The 20,033-nt window shown below is 43.3% G+C and overlaps 1 protein-coding gene across 4 annotated transcripts in view; it reads right to left on the bottom strand.

Annotated features, from left to right (window-relative positions):
* SEC11C (SEC11 homolog C, signal peptidase complex subunit) overlaps positions 1-20,033 on the bottom strand; it is a 103,865-nt gene that overhangs the window by 11,596 nt on the left and 72,236 nt on the right. For all 4 annotated transcript variants that reach the window (XM_069220314.1, XM_069220305.1, XM_069220334.1 and 1 more), the window contains one exon: positions 2,137-2,194. In XM_069220314.1, coding sequence (XP_069076415.1) covers positions 2,137-2,194 — 58 coding nt within the window. The remainder of the gene's footprint in view (positions 1-2,136; positions 2,195-20,033) is intronic.

Below are 20,033 nucleotides of genomic sequence, written 5' to 3'. Positions count from 1 at the left end.
TTCCCCAGGGAGGTGATGATCCCCGAGGCCAGGGGTCTGCCACGGACCCCCTTCTTTATCATTTTCCACTCCGACCATGGGCTTCCTTAAATATGAAATAAATTGCCCTGTGGAGGTGGCGGTCCCAAGTCTGATTGGGGGGGGGGGAAATAGGGGTGCACACGATCCCCCTGTGTTAATTTAATCTTTAGCTATGGGGAGCTGGCGGTCCCTCGGGCTCTGGGGGAGGGTCATATGGGCCTCCTCCATATCAAATTATTGTTTTGCCTCAGGGAGGTGGTGGTCCCCAGGGCATGAGGGGCTGCACAGCCTCCTGTATATTTGTCTCTGATCACTCCGGGGAGGCGGACATCCCTGGGGCTAAAACAAGCTCTAGGAGGGGAGGCCCGTGCACATTTTCCTTTTTAAAGCCTCCAATGCCCCCGGGACATGGCCCAATCCAAGGATCGGATTTTCCCGACATTTAAAAAACAAAAAAATGCCTTTTAACCCTGGTGGGGTCCCTCAGAGACCCATAGAACAAAGCTAGGGGCTCAGGGTGACCCTACCCTTTTTTCTGTTTTTTCCCCACTCTTTTCTGGAACTCAGCTGAAGCACAGTCCAAAGATGGTTTCCAACACTTCCTTGTTGAAGTGTTGGCAGCCAATTAGATAATAACATGGGGACAGTTGGATGCGTGGAGGATCTGCGTCCCTAGATATCTATATTGTTTGCCCTTTAATATGTCTAAAACCACTAACCGGATTTACACAAAAAATCACAAAAAGCGGTCTTTCTGGGCCACGAGCTAGCTTTCTCCCAAATTTGGTGTAATTACGTCCGGGTCAGGCTGTAGTTGTGTTAAAAATCCCAGTGGGAACATGCATGGGGAAAAAGCGTTTTGAGACCTCTCCTTTTTCTTGGCCCCGCTTGACGGATCATCCCAAACCCTTCAAGAATGCAGTTGAACTGACCAAAGTATACATTTTGAAAAATTCATGAAGATTTGTCAAGCTGCGCCAAAGTTATTGGCAAAACAAAAAACGCTCTTCCTATGAAAACTAGTTCTTAATTGTAACTACCTACTGGTTATCGCCAGTAGGTTAAAATATAGATATATGCAAAACTATAAATTAAAATATCATCCTGTTCTTATTGCAGTTACTTTGTGCCTTAAAGTAAGGAAAATGCTCCAGTTTATCCGTTTTTTTCTATTTAAGTACAGCTGCTCTTTATTTCCAGCACATTAGATACACCGTGCCTTTCTTCAAATTCTGGTAGAGAAATTACATTTATGAAGACAGGTGATGTGGCAAAGGGTTAGTAAGAGTCTTAAACAAATCCACTGCGGTTTTAAAAGAAATACTGTGCAAATGACATATGACATAATAAAACAGTCAGGTTACCATTCATTCATGTTTCTCCTTGAAAGACTTTAATTGGCCTGCAAGCACGAATTGGAAAACCAAGTTCCCTAACATAAAAGACTGGAGTATATTTTAATCTTACTTAATTTGGTTGTGTCGCCAAGTTAATACAATTAGCTATTTTCACATCGCTTAACTGTTCTGTATCATTCTTTGTTGATTCCTGGGAACCCGGCATCTCTGTAAGATCTGCCAAACTACTAAGAGGGCAGCAACTTAAAGGGCTTTTTCCCTCCTAATGCTTCCGAATTTCTGCACTAGGAATGGATGCAATGTATGATCTACATTACCCTTCTAAATTCCCTTCCACTAATCGTGTTGGAGACTTCCTCAAACATGCTAAATGTATTCATTTGGATAGGCTATGTTTGTGTGCATCACCATCTAATCAACCATTTAACCTAAAGAGCTGATAAAAACAACCATATTATTACAAAGGTCGTACTGAGAACTATTTCTGCAGAAGAATACAATCCAACAGAAAAATACTCGACCTGAACACAGGGATAATGGATTACTAATTAGGAAATTTGCTAAGAGAAAGCAATAGTCACTAGTTGAGGGGGTTTCTGGATCACGTACACCATATGAATTAAACATTAATAAACATTCACCCCCAAAACATCTATCTCTATTCTCAACTTCTAGGAAAGTACTACAAATGTTGACTTATCTGTTGCTGTAAACATCTTGATATTTCCAAAAACATTGTAAAAAGCTGGACACATACCTTAAATTTTGGATAGTCATTCATTATAATAGTAACCATCCCTACATAGGGTAAAAACCTAATAAAATTAAAAGAAAAAAACAGCAAATGTTACTTGGATAGTCAAGTTTAGCATTACAGATTTTCATGTACCATACAAAATATCATAACATTCATGTTAAATTAATTATTAGTTAACGAAAACAGGTAATTTTCAGATAATTCAAGTTGGTTTCTTTTCTTTGGTTCTTGAGAATTAATTGGATAAAAATGTTACTTCCCCTCTGTAAAACTCTTTCTGGTGGCTAATCTATCTAATAGAAGGGTCCTTCAAAAAAATCAGACTGGATCCAGAAACTTTTCCTGCAGTAGCTTCCACACCACCAGGTGGTACCATCAGATTCTGTAGTGGCTCCACACTACTTCCAGATGTGATGACACAGAGCTACAAATAGGCACCACACCTGCGTGCTCTTTATTAGTAATTACTTCCAATTCCTCAGCTGCGAAGTGTCTGACAAATTGAAATGATGGCAATGTGCAACATCTAAATTGGAACCTTATGACTTTCCAGACATACACACCACAAAACTGCAAAGAGGACTGGCAAGTGTCCACCAGAAAGTTTGTTAACTAAGGCAAGCAACTTGTTCTTCTGCTGAAAACTCCTACCCTCAGAGTCCTCCCCTTTCAAATCAATAAAGCAGTACTCTCCCAAAGATGGTGGTGTTAGGAGTTCACTTACACCAGGTAGCCCTACAGTACCAAACATGAAAATTATCTTCCCAGCAGACCTGAGAATCGATACAGCAGTGCCTGGTGAAGGTATGGAAAGAAGCCAACATAGCAGCTTGTCAGATGTCAAACATCAAAATGCCCCTAGACAAAGTGGTAGTGGCTTAGGGGATATTTTTCACCCAGAGCATAGTAGAGCTTGATGCAAGGGACAATCTACTTTGATAAGATCTGTTTCTGGGCTGCTTTTCCCTTTTTTGTGCTCCTTAGTCCTGTCAATGTAGAAACTAAGGGTCCAATCAGGATCCACCTGGTGAAGCATCCACAAATAGAAAACTTGAGGAAAGTAATGGACTGCCCCCACATAAAAAGGTGACACCACCTTCGTACGATGCGCAGAAGTGATTGCTATGAGAACAAGCATTTGCAATGTAATGGATCTCACGTTGGCTTGAGCAAGAGCTATTAGCACTGTAAATTCCTAACTGGACTTTTCTTGCCACATACATTGAAAATAAACAGTATTTCAGTTGGCATAAGCGAGCCGATTCAAATCGCCACGGCCGCCATGAGAATGAGCGCGAAGGAAAGACACAAAAGGAAAAAGAACTTTGCTCGCAGTCAAACGTATCTGCAAAAGTGCAATTATCCATGTAACAGGGTTGATGGCCAAGGTAGTAACGAAACTGCCCCAAGGAGGGACAAACGTAAAGCATTTACCAATGATAAAGGATTTTTGAAAGGCAAGCCCATGAAAGAGTGATAGTGATGGGCATGCGGTGGGCGTGGTTAAAAGTCCACAGATAAATTACAACCCAGAGCACTTGCATGCTTGACCTAAAAACAGTCAGAAAGGTCAAAAGCCTCAGTGTGCAATTGTGCAGAAGTCCGAACAGTGCACACATCAATAAGGTAAGGACTTTACACTGCAGCATAATGAAAAAAGCAGAGGGAAATAAGCAAAATACCTTTTAAGAAATGCATCACAACAGGTGGATGGCTTATCAGGCCAATGCGTAGCCTTGCTGGGCTAAGAGAAATCAAACAAACAGAACATCAGCCAGATTAGCTTGAAGAGGAAGAACCAGTCTATTCGAACAGCAGGTGACAAATTTAGACCAGAGACTAGTGTACATGGACTTCATGAATGAGAGGCTAGCTGTCAAAACCATGTACAGTGCCTCCAGAGGACAGATGGTTCCTCTCAATCTCTATGCATGGAAGTAAAAGTTATATAGGTTCAGATGCAAGACTCTGCTTTCTTATTGGGACAGCAAATCCTCCCAAAGACGCATGCTAACTGAAGTGCAAATTCTCTGATTCAGCAGGTCGGAGTACCAAAAACCCCTAGGTCAATCTGTTAATCAGATGAGCTGGGGTCGGACCTTTCTGACGTTCTTTTATGACCTTCAGAATCAGCAGCAGAGGTGGGAATGCATAAAGGATCTAAGGCCACCAGGACCTTAGCCTACATCAACTTATCATTCAGAAGCCTGGGAATCAATATCAGCCTCAACCGCACCTTTCCCCCCCTATAGCTCCCCTGCATGTGCTATTCTTGGGGACTGTGAGTTACCAGAAACAGTATTTTGGCCCCTTTGATTCTAAAGTACTAATTCAACTGCACCCCTGGCAAGCAGAGTGTGAACTTATCTGGGTGGTGTTGCAGTAGTTTCTGCTACATCTGTCGTCCATGTGTATGGGTAGCCTAAAAGGGAAGAGCATAAACAAACTGAACAAGTTAAAGGAACCACTGATCCGAAGTACATGCAGGACAGCAGGACAGATAAAATTGGATTCTGCCCCCTTGCTGTCCCATATGACTTCTGGAGGGGGAACTAAAGTGAAAGGTGATTTGGCAGTGGCAACCACAGGCGATGAAGAGGAAGAACATTTCTACATCTGTTGGTGGCTCCAACCTCTGCCACCACCTCTCCTTCTACAGGTACGAAAAGGGTGAATAGACTGTAGACACCCTGTGAGGGCTATCTATGTTGGTATCTTTCCCTTCCGGTCCAGAGTAGGTAGTTTTGGCCCTGGTTCTTGGGTTCAGCGCTGGAAAGTCCTGATGTTGAGGCAGCTATCCACTTTACAAGATTTTTCAAAGTAATATAACATAGGCAAGGCCTAATGAGTACTCCCAGAATTTCTGCTAATGTTGGAGGAACTGGCAAGCTAGAGGAAGAAAAAAGGTCCAGTGGAGCAGGCCACAGGCCCTCTATCCTTAAAGCACTCCTGCACCAAATTTTCCTTCACTTCAAAGAGCCTTGCTTAATCAAAGGCATATGTTTCAATGCAGTCTCCAGAGAACCTGGAAGCACGAATAAGGCATGACATATAACAACATATAACAACAATGCTAGTGCCCCAGGAAGGGCTGACAAAATCCAGTGTCCAGGCCAGCCCTAAGGATGTATCTGGCTGCATCTTGGCCATCATGTATGGTTTGTGCAAACTAACCCCAGAAATCATCAGAGAGAAAAGGCAGGATTCTGCTCACCATGTCCCAAAGAGCATGAGTGTGTGTAATAGCGGAAAAGGCATACAAAAGGCAAACAGTGTTCACTGGATATATGACCAAAACGGTAGAAATAAACCATGTTGCCTACAGCATCAATCTTCTTAGATTCTTTATCAGGAGAACCAGTAGCTAAAGCACTGAGATTCACATTGCTCGCCGAAGCCTGAAAGATGAGAATCACTAGAATGTTATGCTGAATCAGAAAGGATGCCTCCCCAGAAGCTGGAGTGTGTCAGTTGGGCAGCTCAAGGGTGTTGCTAACCATAGTTTTAACCTGGTAGGCACAAGGGTCTCAGTCAGGGCCTCACGGAATGTTAGTTGGGACTTTGTAATTTATGGTCCAGGGTGCAACACATCGGTCAATAATTTCACTTTGGCTTCAACTGTGGGTAACTGTTAATCCAAAACTTCAGTGACCCTATGAAAATCACAGCAAAGGATGCAATCTGCTCAGCTCAGAAGGCCTAATGGCAAGTTTACTTCAGTATAACGCGAGGTGTCCAGATCACTAGCATTTTGGAGGTTAGGGTAGGGTCTAGCATAATTATAATGAAATAGAAGTAAGCTGCCTGCTTGATCACTGTGGCCCTCATTGTGAGGAACTTCTTCAAGCCCCTGAACTTTCAACAGTTCTGGTGTTGCTGTAAATAAAAAGTATGGGAAGCACTCAAAGTTACAGGTTGCACTTTTGTTATCTCACAGCGTGATATAGAAATCAGGTTGAATTCTGTAACTAGAGCTTTTGGAGGCAATGCCAGCTCATAGGTAAGCATGACTGGCAGCGTCTTTGGCAATGTAATTGAGGATTGGCCTGGCACCAGCCAAGGCTTATGCAGAGACCAAACAGTTAGTTGCCACTGGATAAAGAGAGATAGACGTCCAACTGGACGTCTGACAGATTTGTGGGCCAGAAGGCACGTAAGAGGGAGCTGGACTGTTCAGAATAAATGCTTCATTCACTCCCTAAAAGCTTTTATCACTGCAGAGTACACAATACCCTTGAAAATTCAGGTTGCTCAAATCTCGGAATAGGTGTCTGGGTTGGGTGACGCTACCACAGACAGCGTATTGGAGTATAGACAACTTTCCCTCAAATGAGAACGGCAGGGAAGGGGGTCAAGCTCTCCTTGGCTTTTTTTCTACCTGCGGCAACACATTTTTTAACTTTATCTTTGACTTCTTATGGGACTGAGAGCCGAAACAGACCCAGCGCCTTGAATAGGACAGGCCTCACTGCGCATGCCTGGCAATGTAAAGCTTGGGTTCATGTTCCAAGTTAGCTTCAGAGTAATCAGGGAGCATTCATTATAGGCCTTCGAATCTTCTTTGGAGCCAAGGCGCCAAAGGCCTTGAGGGCGGATAAGAAGGCCATGAAAACACCACTCTCCAGACAGATGAGAAGTGATAACATCCTGGGAACTTTGTTAAAGTTAAAGAGCTAAAGGTGTCATGTGAAAAGTCTGTTCCTGCTCAGGAAAAGGTTGCTCCTACACAATCACCCGTGTTAGTCTTGAACGGGGTGCCTTGAGAAACAATTTCAGATTTTTTTTTATCTGCATGTGGGAGTTCCAAAGGTGAATGCTTTGCTGAGGGGCAGGGATTGGACAGTGGTGTAACAAAAGTTGAGGGAGGACCCCTAGCAAAGTGCATGGAGGGGCCCCCTGCTAACTCACCGAGTTAGGCCAGGGTACCATGCTGTGGGGGTTCCCTGGAGCTTAGGTAACCCCCGCCCCACTGTGGGGGCCTTTGTTACCCACTGGAATTGGATCACTTATTTTTCCCAATGTGTAACCCGCCAAATGCTGCTTCTTGCAATGAATTCCTTGTTAATCTCTTTTGCTATATTTCTAACTCCACTAACATTGAGTACTTTAGAGGAAGAAAAAAAACTTTCTCCTTGAAATCAGAGTAATTACGAGGACAAAGAATAAAAACAGCTGAAGGCCCAGTCTGGAATGTGCCCCTCCTTACAAAAAAAGTGAAAAAGGTGGGTAGTAGTGTGTAAAACTAACCCTTATACCGAAGGAACAAGCGTAAGCCATGAAACAAATGAAAAGGTTTTTTCCTTGGAATTAATTCAATCAAAACAATACTATAAATTGCTGGGCTTGTGCAGAGAAGCTGCTGTAAAATCCAAAACACACATGCAGAGATGATATTATGTGTGTTTAATGGTAGACCGCACAGTACACTCCTTCCGCCTCCAAGGTCCAACAAGTAATGCCCTTACTTCACATTCCATCTTCTAGAACCCCACAACATTCTACACTATCAACCTATAACATATTTCCCTCCTTTAAACAAACACAGAAAATAAATAAAATACAAGGAAGTTTATATTATATCATATTTTACATTCATATTATATTCTAACTTAATCATTCTATGAAGATCCTAAATATGGTTTGGCCACATAACATTATCAACCCGAGACAAAGTCCCCAAATTTGGCTGGCCAACATCTTGTTCTAGTGTCAGATTTCACCCGGGACGCTATTGAACTACTATTTTCTACGGTATCAATATCATCACCGACAGATTCAGCATAATCTTCTTCCCTATCCAGCTCATTTTCCAAAACCCTCTGTTCTGGATTCACACTCTCAACACAACATCCTGCTGACGGCACTCTTCCCATACCAAGATTATTACCTGCGTTTATTACAAAACTCATAACTTTCATCACCAAAGCACTCCCTGTCATTATTGCACTTCACCACTCTCCTCACATTTTACACTTTCCCATGCTGAGTAACCACACTCTTGTGATATACCTTTATCACTTTTAAAGCTCACCCAAACTTGGACGTACCTTTCCTCACAAACCCTGGTTTGCGTATTCGGGCCCAATCTCCTACAGCAATTCCAGATTCCTTCACTTTCCATTTGTTATCATATGCTTCCTTGAACTTCTCTTGTTTTCTCCTCACTCTTTCTCTGACCTCTTCAATACACACACTATCCCACTCTTTTCTTTGTTTCTTCTTGAACCACAACGGATACAGTTTAGACACAGGATGTCTTCCTTTCAGCAACTTAAAAGGGCTTACTTTTGTAGTACTCTGTGGTGTTATGCGATAATACCATAACTCTTCCCTTAATCTCTCCTTCCACTGCCCGCCTGTAGGAAGTTGGCTCTGTATGTGCTATTTCAAAGTAAGGAATAGCATGCACAGAGTCCAAGGGTTCCCCTTAGAGGTAAAATAGTGGTAAAAATAGATAATACTAATGCTCTATTTTGTGGTAGTGTGGTCGAGCAGTAGGCTTATCCAAGGAGTAGTGTTAAGCATTTGTTGTACATACACATAGACAATAAATGAGGTACACACACTCAGAGACAAATCCAGCCAATAGGTTTCTGTATAGAAAAATATCTTTTCTTAGTTTATTTTAAGAACCACAGGTTCAAATTCTACATGTAATATCTCATTCGAAAGGTATTGCAGGTAAGTACTTTAGGAACTTCAAATCATAAAAATTGCATGTATACTTTTCAAGTTATTGACAAATAGCTGTTTTAAAAGTGGACACAGTGCAATTTTCACAGTTCCTGGGGGAGGTAAGTTTTTGTTAGTTTTACCAGGTAAGTAGGACTCTTACAGGGTTCAGTTCTTGGTCCAAGGTAGCCCACCGTTGGGGGTTCAGAGCAACCCCAAAGTCACCACACCAGCAGCTCAGGGCCGGTCAGGTGCAGAGTTCAAAGTGGTGCCCAAAACACATAGGCTAGAATGGAGAGAAGGGGGTGCCCCGGTTCCGGTCTGCTTGCAGGTAAGTACCCGCGTCTTCGGAGGGCAGACCAGGGGGGTTTTGTAGGGCACCGGGGGGGACACAAGCCCACACAGAAATTTCACCCTCAGCGGCGCGGGGGCGGCCGGGTGCAGTGTAGAAACAAGCGTCGGGTTCGCAATGTTAGTCTATGAGAGATCTCGGGATCTCTTCAGCGCTGCAGGCAGGCAAGGGGGGGGTTCCTCGGGGAAACCTCCACTTGGGCAAGGGAGAGGGACTCCTGGGGGTCCCTTCTCCAGTGAAAGTCCGGTCCTTCAGGTCCTGGGGGCTGCGGGTGCAGGGTCTCTCCCAGGCGTTGGGACTTTGGATTCAAAGAGTCGCGGTCAGGGGAAGCCTCGGGATTCCCTCTGCAGGCGGCGCTGTGGGGGCTCAGGGGGGACAGGTTTTGGTACTCACAGTATCAGAGTAGTCCTGGGGTCCCTCCTGAGGTGTTGGATCTCCACCAGCCGAGTCGGGGTCGCCGGGTGCAGTGTTGCAAGTCTCACGCTTCTTGCGGGGAGCTTGCAGGGTTCTTTCAAGGCTGCTGGAAACAAAGTTGCAGCCTTTCTTGGAGCAGGTCCGCTGTCCTCTGGAGTTTCTTGTCTTTTCGAAGCAGGGGCAGTCCTCAGAGGATGTCGAGGTCGCTGGTCCCTTTGGAAGGCGTCGCTGGAGCAGGATCTTTGGAAGGCAGGAGACAGGCCGGTGAGTTTCTGGAGCCAAGGCAGTTGTCGTCTTCTGGTCTTCCTCTGCAGGGGTTTTCAGCTAGGCAGTCCTTCTTCTTGTAGTTGCAGGAATCTAATTTTCTAGGGTTCAGGGTAGCCCTTAAATACTAAATTTAAGGGCGTGTTTAGGTCTGGGGGGTTAGTAGCCAATGGCTACTAGCCCTGAGGGTGGGTACACCCTCTTTGTGCCTCCTCCCAAGGGGAGGGGGTCACAATCCTAACCCTATTGGGGGAATCCTCCATCTGCAAGATGGAGGATTTCTAAAAGTTAGAGTCACTTCAGCTCAGGACACCTTAGGGGCTGTCCTGACTGGGCAGTGACTCCTCCTTGTTGCTTTCTTTGTTCCCTCCAGCCTTGCCGCCAAAAGTGGGGGCCGTGGCCGGAGGGGGCGGGCAACTCCACTAAGCTGGAGTGCCCTGCTGGGCTGTGACAAAGGGGTGAGCCTTTGAGGCTCACCGCCAGGTGTCACAGCTCCTGCCTGGGGGAGGTGTTAGCATCTCCACCCAGTGCAGGCTTTGTTACTGGCCTCAGAGTGACAAAGGCACTCTCCCCATGGGGCCAGCAACATGTCTCTGGTGTGGCAGGCTGCTGGAACTAGTCAGCCTACACAGACAGTCGGTTAAGTTTCAGGGGGCACCTCTAAGGTGCCCTCTGTGGTGTATTTTACAATAAAATGTACACTGGCATCAGTGTGCATTTATTGTGCTGAGAAGTTTGATACCAAACTTCCCAGTTTTCAGTGTAGCCATTATGGTGCTGTGGAGTTCGTGTTTGACAGACTCCCAGACCATATACTCTTATGGCTACCCTGCACTTACAATGTCTAAGGTTTTGTTTAGACACTGTAGGGGTACCATGCTCATGCACTGGTACCCTCACCTATGGTATAGTGCACCCTGCCTTAGGGCTGTAAGGCCTGCTAGAGGGGTGTCTTACCTATACTGCATAGGCAGTGAGAGGCTGGCATGGCACCCTGAGGGGAGTGCCATGTCGACTTACTCGTTTTGTCCTCACTAGCACACACAAGCTGGCAAGCAGTGTGTCTGTGCTGAGTGAGAGGTCTCCAGGGTGGCATAAGACATGCTGCAGCCCTTAGAGACCTTCCTTGGCATCAGGGCCCTTGGTACTAGAAGTACCAGTTACAAGGGACTTATCTGGATGCCAGGGTCTGCCAATTGTGGATACAAAAGTACAGGTTTAGGGAAAGAACACTGGTGCTGGGGCCTGGTTAGCAGGCCTCAGCACACTTTCAATTGTAAACATAGCATCAGCAAAGGCAAAAAGTCAGGGGGCAACCATGCCAAGGAGGCATTTCCTTACACCGCCAAATCCACGTGCCCATCCAATACTTTCCTTAAGTACACGGTTGAATCTCTCTACCTGACCATTGCCTTGCGGTTCATACAGGGGGGTGGTAACATGTTTGATGTCACTATACTTAAAAATAACTTGCCATTTCTTTCGCCACTAACTGAACCGCATTGTCAGATATCAGCACCTCAGGATATCCTTCCCTGGCAAACACATCTTTGAAGAACTCAATAACTGTACTTGAGGTAACCTGGGAAACCAAGTTCACCTCTGGCCACTTAGAGTAAAAATCAACCAAAACCAATGCATAACGGGCCTCTGCAGAAAGCGAGAAGAACTGACCTGAAATTACAAACCCAAGCTTCTGCCAGGGCGAATCCGGCCAGGGCACTGGCAAAAGAAGAGCTGGGACCGTCCTTAACATTTTTTCTGCATTCACAAACAAACACACTACACTCCCTCACAACTCTATCAGCCATTTTGTCCTACCCCGGCCACCAAAAACCCGTACGTATCAACCTCTTCATAGAAGACATCCCTGGATGACCTTCTGTGCAAGTCTCAAAATAACTTCCTGCAGTCCTTCAGGAGGAACACACTTTCCTTTTTTGAACAAAAGTTAATTCTCTATTTCCAATTCATCCTTGACTCTCTGGAACAACATAATCTCTTCTGAAACCCTCCTACCAGGCCAACCACACCGCACATATTTTTTAACCTCTTGCAACAACAAATCCTCCTCATCACACTTCTTCCACATCACCTCTTCAATACCGCCAAACTCTTTTTTCATGTAACCAGACACAACAGACACAACCTCATTTTCTAACTCATTGCGAAACACCTCAACCTCCTTAACATCATCTTGAGGAAGACGTGACAAACAATCCGCCACAGCATTACTCTTCCCAGGTACATACTCGACCTTGAAACAGTACTCTTGCAATCTAGATACTAATCTGGTAATGCGAGCAGTAGCGTTCCACCCACCACCTGGGGAAAGAATACCTACCAATGTTTTATGATCCATCTGCAAAATAAATCTTGAACCCCAAATATAGTTCTGAAAATGTTCAGCTGCCCAAACACGACAACAATCCCTTTTCTATCACAGCATACCTCCTCTCTGCATCCGTTAGAGTACGAGAAGCAAAAGAAACATTCCACTTGTCCTTGCCGTAACTCTAAGACAGCACTCCTCCAATACCATACATACTTGCATCCACCGTCACAATACACTGCGCAATTTTTATTTTAATCCCCTCAAACGCAGACTCTTGTCTATCAGTCCAGACATACTGAAACCCTTTACGTGCAAGTTCTCTCAGAGGCTCCAGTTTAGTCGCAAACTTTTCAATGAACTTACTATAATATTCACAAAGACCTGTGAATGATAACAATTTATCCCGATTGTCAGGTGCAGGAACATTGACAATAGCTTCAGCCAACGATCATTTAGGAATCACTCCTTCTCCTGATATCCTGTGACCCCAGTATTCCACAGATTTGGAGAGAAATGTGCACTTTTTTCCTTCAAGGTTAAACCACTCTTTCTTAATACCTCACAAACATTTACTACATGCTCTCTGTGTTCACTTTCATTCTTTGAAAATATCAGAACATCGTCTTGGAAACACTTCACATAACTATCCATATCTTTGAAAAGATGTTACATAGCTCACTGAACACCGACGCTGCAGAGGCTAGCCCAAACGGCATCCTTTTAAATTGGTACAAACCCTGTGGTGTGATAAATGCAGTGAGATGTCTAGAATAGTCTGTCAGTTCTATCTGATAAGCTGACCTCAAATCGAGAGTGGAGAAAATCCTTGCTCCCTCCAACATGCTGACTATCTCATTTATATTGGGCAAAGGATGACAATTCGCAATGATATTCGCATTAACAGCCCTGAGGTCCATACACAATCGCAAAGATTTGTCAGCCTTCCGGGCCAAAACAATAGGAAAAACCCATTCAGACGATTCAATTTCTTCAATTACATTTTCTTTAACCATTTCTGACAAAATCTGTTTCAATTCTCCTCTGACACTTATTGGAACATTCCTACGTTTTTGCACAATAGGTTTAGCATTTGTTTTGATTCTGATTTTGTGACTGTAATTTTCTAACTTTCCCAACCTGCTAGAAAAAAACTTGAGGAAACTTCGCTATAATCCATTCCCTTGGATCACAATTCTCTATTGCTAAGAACGGTTCTCTACATCAATATAATATAATTCCCAACTTGCCTTGGTCTCTCCATCCTAAGACATTAACACCTTTTTTAGCTACATACAACTTAATCGCAGCACGTCTCCCCTTAAAAACTATTTCCGTCTCCACATAACCAATAACATCAATAGTAGTACCATCAAAACTCTCAGCTATTATGTAAAATGCTCTCAAATCTGACATTTTCCAAATACTTCAAATTTCTGCTTAAAGTATTCTCGTTTAACAATCGTCCAAGGTGATCCTGAATCAGCCATAAAATCTAAACTCTTTCCCATTACCTGTACTCCACATCTGGGTTGTCTAATACTACAAAATGGCCAATTTTAAAACATTTTTGACACTTCTTCCCCACAGCAGGACACTGAGGTAAAGTCGTAACATGATTGATATTACCACAGCGAAAGCCTGATAACCTTTCCATCCTATCATTTCTATCCCATTTCTTACTGAACATATTATTTCTGAAATTTGAGTTATGGTTACCACTGGTACTACTACTCCCCATTGCACCCAAAACTTCAGACTCCATACTTTTAATTCTATCTGAATCCTGTATAGATTTTATTCATTTCTCGGACTGTTCTAAAGCTTTTGCTGTGGAAATAACCTCATGTAACTTGTGATCTCCCATTACCCACAATTGTTACTGAATTTTCCTACTCTTAACATGCACTATTATCTGATCACGTATCATCTAATCTGTCATGTCTCCAAAATTACAATGCATAGACAATCCTCGTAATGCAGTTAAAAACTCAAACGTCTCTTCAGACTGCTGTGTTCTTGTATAAAATTTAAATCTATTTAAAGCTATGCATGGAGTAGGCTTAAACCTAATCTCTAATCTCATCAATGCTTTCTTGAACACATCTATCTCCACATCAGATTGTCCCTGAATGACAACTTCTGGTAAAGTCCTGAACACCATTTGTCCTTCCGAACCTAGACAATGCAACAAAATATTTTTTCCTCTCTTGAGACATATCGTGATCATCAATAGCCTTCATATACGTCAGAAACTCTTCTTTTCATCTGGACCATGGCATGGGTGGATCTCCTTTATTCTGCGAAAACTTTGCACCAAAAATGAGTGTGCAAATCGCTGTGAACTCTCCAGTTCGAATGTCCTGGCTCCTGTATGTCCCAATGTTTTTTTTTTTTTTTTAATTTGTTTCGAAACACCATAAATTGTTCCAGAAGATAATACAATGATGTGGTTTGATTTGAACAAACCACAACTGCCTCGAACTTGTTGTTTCCCTCTTTAATTTAGAATAACTAGTTTCGCAATTCCTTACTTCCGTATTGTCCTTCAACAGTTTTCACAGTTCACAAGGAAGTGGTAGAGAGAAAAGAAACAAAAACATTTAATCACTTCCTTATTGTCCTTCAACAGTTTTTACAGATCCCCAGGAAGTGGTAGATGGAAGAAAATCAGAGTAGTCACTTTCTGTTGAGAACAGGGACAGATGAAGGGAAGAACAGTAATACAAGCAGGTAAGGTTCCTTTTTTTCTTTTAATTTACACAGCAGCATGCGCGTATAGATGAGTTCCTCATACTCGCATTTAGGGACTCGCCCGTCGGAATTCAAACAGCAAGACGTGCGTGACTTTGTTCCGATCAGCATGCGTGTAGAATTCCTCACACACATAGTTAAGGACTCACGTGTCTGAATGCAAACAGTAAGACGCCCGTGCCTTTGTTTCCTCTTAAATCCACACGCGTCTCCCTGGAAACTGCAGCAAACGTCACGCGGTGCAACTTTTAAAAGCCAGTGGCAGGCAGCAGCTAGAACAGTCACTGGCAAGTCCTTTATATTACATAACTAACACGTAGTTTTACGCTGCAGCTCTCCTCCAAAACAGCATGCAGCCAGAAATGTCAACACACGAAGAGCTTCCTACCGTCACCCGACCGTCAACAGCCAGCCGGTGCTGGCCTGATCGAACAGCGTGAACTGGGTTCGGTGGAGCCTATGCTGCTCCTAAATTTGACACCGCTCCTGTGCTGCTGAATGTAGTAACAGGTGTCGTCCGACGTTGCCACGTGTAAAATCCAGACACACATGCAGAGAAGATATTATGCGTGTTTAATGTAGACAGCACAGTACAGCTGCATTACAGACTCATACATGCAAATCAATCCACAACACCCTACAATGTGGACAAGGGGACAGGTGTCGGTTAGAAAACAGTTTGTCATCAAATTAGCTCCCTATCCAGACACGTGGCACAAAAAAAAAAAAAAAGCAAATCGAAGAGTAACACAAATAACGTGATGAATCTGGTCTGTTGGTTTTGTTTCATGAGAGAAGAAAGGGGGAGTCCTAGTTGGTTGTCAAATGTTTCCCTCTATTAAATTCTTTAAACAGTCTCATTTCGAAAATGCTGACATTTCGACTGTACTAGAACAAATCAACGGTTCTCATCAAGACTTTAAAAAACACACCTTGCACGGTCAAACTGTTGGCAGGCCAGACTTGTAGGTTTTGACAGTGCTTGATTTTGTACTGCAAGTGCAAACGTTCGCACAAGATAACAAAGAGTTAAGGTCAGTTAAGTGCAACATGTGAATTAAGGACCGTATAAATCTTGCAGAATTAGGAACATGGGGTGATCTGAGACGAATTAAGACTTCTCTGCCCAAAATATTTATATTTGTATACTTTCCAAATAGTAGTTCTTTCATTGGATAGCACCTGCAAATAACTATGATTGCAATTTGATGTTGAAATTGTTAATGCCTGAAATACAATATCATTAGAATAGACATGGGACTGTTTTATTTTGCTATTGGGTCAAGTTATATAAAATCCAGTAGCTAAAAGATCCTTGTCTAATCACATTATCTTCACATGCCGCAATTATCTTATGTGACAAATCTTTAAGTGCTTAGATACAGGTTAAACCCTAGTATTGGGTGCTACATTAAGAGGGACAGAACACAAGAGGGCTTTGCCTGGGCGGAGCAGTCACCTCAATCTCTCTCCTGAGCCTCATGACATGCACCTCAACACGTTGGTAAGTCAAGAACAAGAGGATGTCAGATGTTTGTGGAGGGTGAGCCTGATTAATTTAGTAAGTGATCCACTAAATTAGTAGAGGGACTTTGCTTATTCATAGGGAGAAGTCGAGCCCAATGATTTTATATATATATATATATATATATATATATATATATATATATATACATACACACACACACACACACACACACACACACACACATATATCCATTTTATACAGGCTCCCAGGAACTATGCAATACCCAGTGAGCCTCAGGTGCTACACTGTGCACTCAGCCTCTAAGGACATCTATGTTACTAACCTCCTAATTTAGAATTAACAAATAGGGATTTAACCCTTATCATCGACTAGCTCTGGTAGTAAACACTTTCAGAAGGGCTGAATGAAGCAAATCTAGAACAGAAGCAACTGGTTCTGCTTATTTAAAACTGTCCAATAGTTTGTGGATGAACGGGATCCCTTTCACCCATTTTACAAATGGCGCATCTGTTACTGTACATATGCGGTCTACAGGGAGTTAACTGAAGCTGCGGAACACACCTGATGCAGTACACACATGCAAACTCGGAACCCACCGGGGTGGCAATCACAAGGAGGTACACACAAGTACTTGCATACATTTCTAGGAACCTTCGAAACAATCTTGAGGGTCAGCATCAAGCTGGCACAGATGTGGGGATTTTATGTAGCTCCAAAAACTGGCCTTTAAGTGTTCACATTTCTTGCAAATAGAAGAATGGGATGCCATCTGCCCAAGCTCACACACCGTGAGCAAGTGGGAGGCTGGGATTACCACAATGACCTCCATGTTTCACCTACTGCTTCTGCACAGTTCACATACGACACACAACCACAAAAGAAACAGCAGAGCCATCCAGTTGCCCAACTACCAGGAAAGTTTACTTGTGTAACTTGGGGCAGGGCACTGAATTTAAAAAACTCTCATAATAAAGTAGGTAGAATAAATGGTGGGGCCATTTCGGGTTGGTGGTAGGATCCAATGTAATCCTTTCCGTTTTAGCACCATTTTCCCCTAATGTCCAATGGGCTTTCTGCAAGTTAACACCCACTCCCTTCTAAGACTGTTCACTTCAGCCACAGTGCTAATTAAAACAGATCGCAAAAACAAAGAATGCAAAGAACCAGAGGATCCAGAAAGGTGGCTAATAACCAAGGACTTAGGAAATATGGACACGTCACAAGTGGCGAATATAAATCTGGAAAAACTACTACATTTACCCTAGAAAGAAAAGGGAAAGGAAATGAACAAGACATTTCAGGCAGCAAAAATACAGAATTGACCGAGAACACTTACAAGCAAGTGCAATGCAATAGGTCTTGCATTTGAGAGTGTTAGAGCTATTCGCGTTGTAAATGCATAACTGGACTTTTCTAGCCACATGAATTGGTCAACCCTGCCTCATAAGTTGGTCCTCTCTGCAACATAATTCCAATGGCCCTGCATATAACTAAAGCACTTCTATTTACCTTCTTCCTCTATTTGCAGCAAAAAATGAAAATATTGCCATTTATCCTCCTAATTTAAATCTGCATGCTAATTAGAATAGAATACCACTTTCACCGTCCCACCACCAGAGTTGCTGGCTGACTAACAAACGCTGGGGGCAGCTAGGAGTAGAAATATTGAAAGGTATGTGTGAAGGGGATGACATGTAATACGAAGGTAGTGGTACTGTTTTACTGGATGATCACTGTATATTTACCTACATGTATATGACGAATGAGGTGTGGAAGGTTTGGACGTGCTGTTAACATGATTCTGGGCATCTCTGAGCTTAAGCATGAGGTGTTGAGGAATAGTGTGTAAATGCAGTGAGTGTGCCGATACATAACTAGTTATGTGCTCAGATATAACACATTTGTTTAAACAATGAGAAAAGCCAGTTTTTTAAGGCTAATTGAAATTAGAGATGGTAGCCAGTTTCTCTTACTCGTGCTGGTATAGTTCCAAATCTTAACCGTGTGAGGCAAAAAGGAATTCCCCCCTGCACAGGATTTGATGAAAGTGGAGAAAGTTAAGAGTAAAGTAGTCTAGATTGAAGTACGACTTTATGATAGGTACCTACCTTTCTACTCAAGCAAACACATCTGCCAAGTTTTCACATTGCTCGTGTGTGACATTTCAATGGTTTCATTGTACTTACGAGTGACATTCTAATGCTAAATGAGTGACACTTTGTCACAGGTAAACCACGCAATGGGGCTTGAAACTGAATGTATTAACACCAGTGACCACCGGCTCTATTACTAACCACCACAGCCAATGCCCGCCGTGAGATGATTATGAGTCATATGATAACAAGGGACTACTGTTTAAAATATCTCAGTATTACTGATCTTGAACTCATTCACTTGCGCCTGAGTTTTATTTTGCTGACATGCACCACTCAACCGTTTTTATACGTCCAAATCATATGCGTAAAATGCTTATTTATATGTTATCATAGGCAACATATGTCTGACTTTTTTCTTTTAAATAACCACAGTACAGTGCTCTGAAACCCAGTCGGGTGGAATTGCAAGGTAATGAACAAACAGTTCAGCATTTAGTGCTGGTGTTTCGAGTTCAGCCTCTGGGTCAGAAAGCTTTCTGTGATTGACGTCGAGTTTCTTGGGTCGCACTCGCATTATTTGTGTTATATTTCAAATCATACCATTATTTTCACCTCTAAAAACCAGGTGCCTGGGCATCTTCTAGAAGCTGATGACACACAGGTTACCGTCTGTTTACGTGAGATGAGCTTGCTCCTCTCCTCTTGCAGCCTCTCGTCAGTGCGGTGCAGCTGGATCAAGGCATGTGACACGTCACAGTGGCTCAAAGCCAAAGGTTACCAGAAAACTGACAAGTAACACTCTGCAGCGCTATGGAGAGGTGAGAACAACAGAACCTACTGCAGGGACCTTCACCCATGCAAATGGAGGAACATCTTTATTTCAAATACCTGTGTGTGTACACAATGTTACGGAGAGCACTTTTCCTTCTGGCCCGCATTAGAATAAAGCTGCACTCACCTAGTGATCTCCTGAATTTCTGACTGCAGGGCCGCTGCAACAGTGGACAGAATGATGCCTCCGAGAAAACCGTAGGACCCTCCGCCTCTGGCAGCCAAACTGCTCAAGCGTCGCCGTCACGACCCTGTCTGAGTAGGCTGAACACCAGTGTAAGACACAAACTACAGTTTATTTGGGGCAGGGTATAGAAAAATAAGGTCCGTGATCCTAATAAAGCCGGGTCCGAGGTGCTTGCTGTTTTGAAATGCAAGAACCGGACCCGGTCTAAACATAAAGGAACATCCGCCCTAGCGCGTGGCTGCGCGAAAGGAGGTGCGCGGGGCTAATTGTTACAAATTTTAACTCGTTTGAAGTTTTGTGACCATACCAAGTGACTCCCAAGCCCAGCTCACTTACCAAAACTGACTGAAAGCATCAGTAGAAGTCGTGCTCACTACTTCCTTTATTATAGTGCAGCATGTATATGCAGCACCTCATGATGTACAACATCTAAGGGAGCTTTAATTATGCATGACTAGGTATTTTAGAATTTAGCCTTGCCAAATACGTATAATCTGCACAGGAAA

Source organism: Pleurodeles waltl, chromosome 1_1 (assembly GCF_031143425.1).
Source record: "Pleurodeles waltl isolate 20211129_DDA chromosome 1_1, aPleWal1.hap1.20221129, whole genome shotgun sequence".
NCBI lineage: Eukaryota > Metazoa > Chordata > Amphibia > Caudata > Salamandridae > Pleurodeles > Pleurodeles waltl.
The sequence above is the reverse complement of the archived record's forward strand: the minus strand, read 5'-3'. Positions and strand labels throughout refer to the sequence as shown.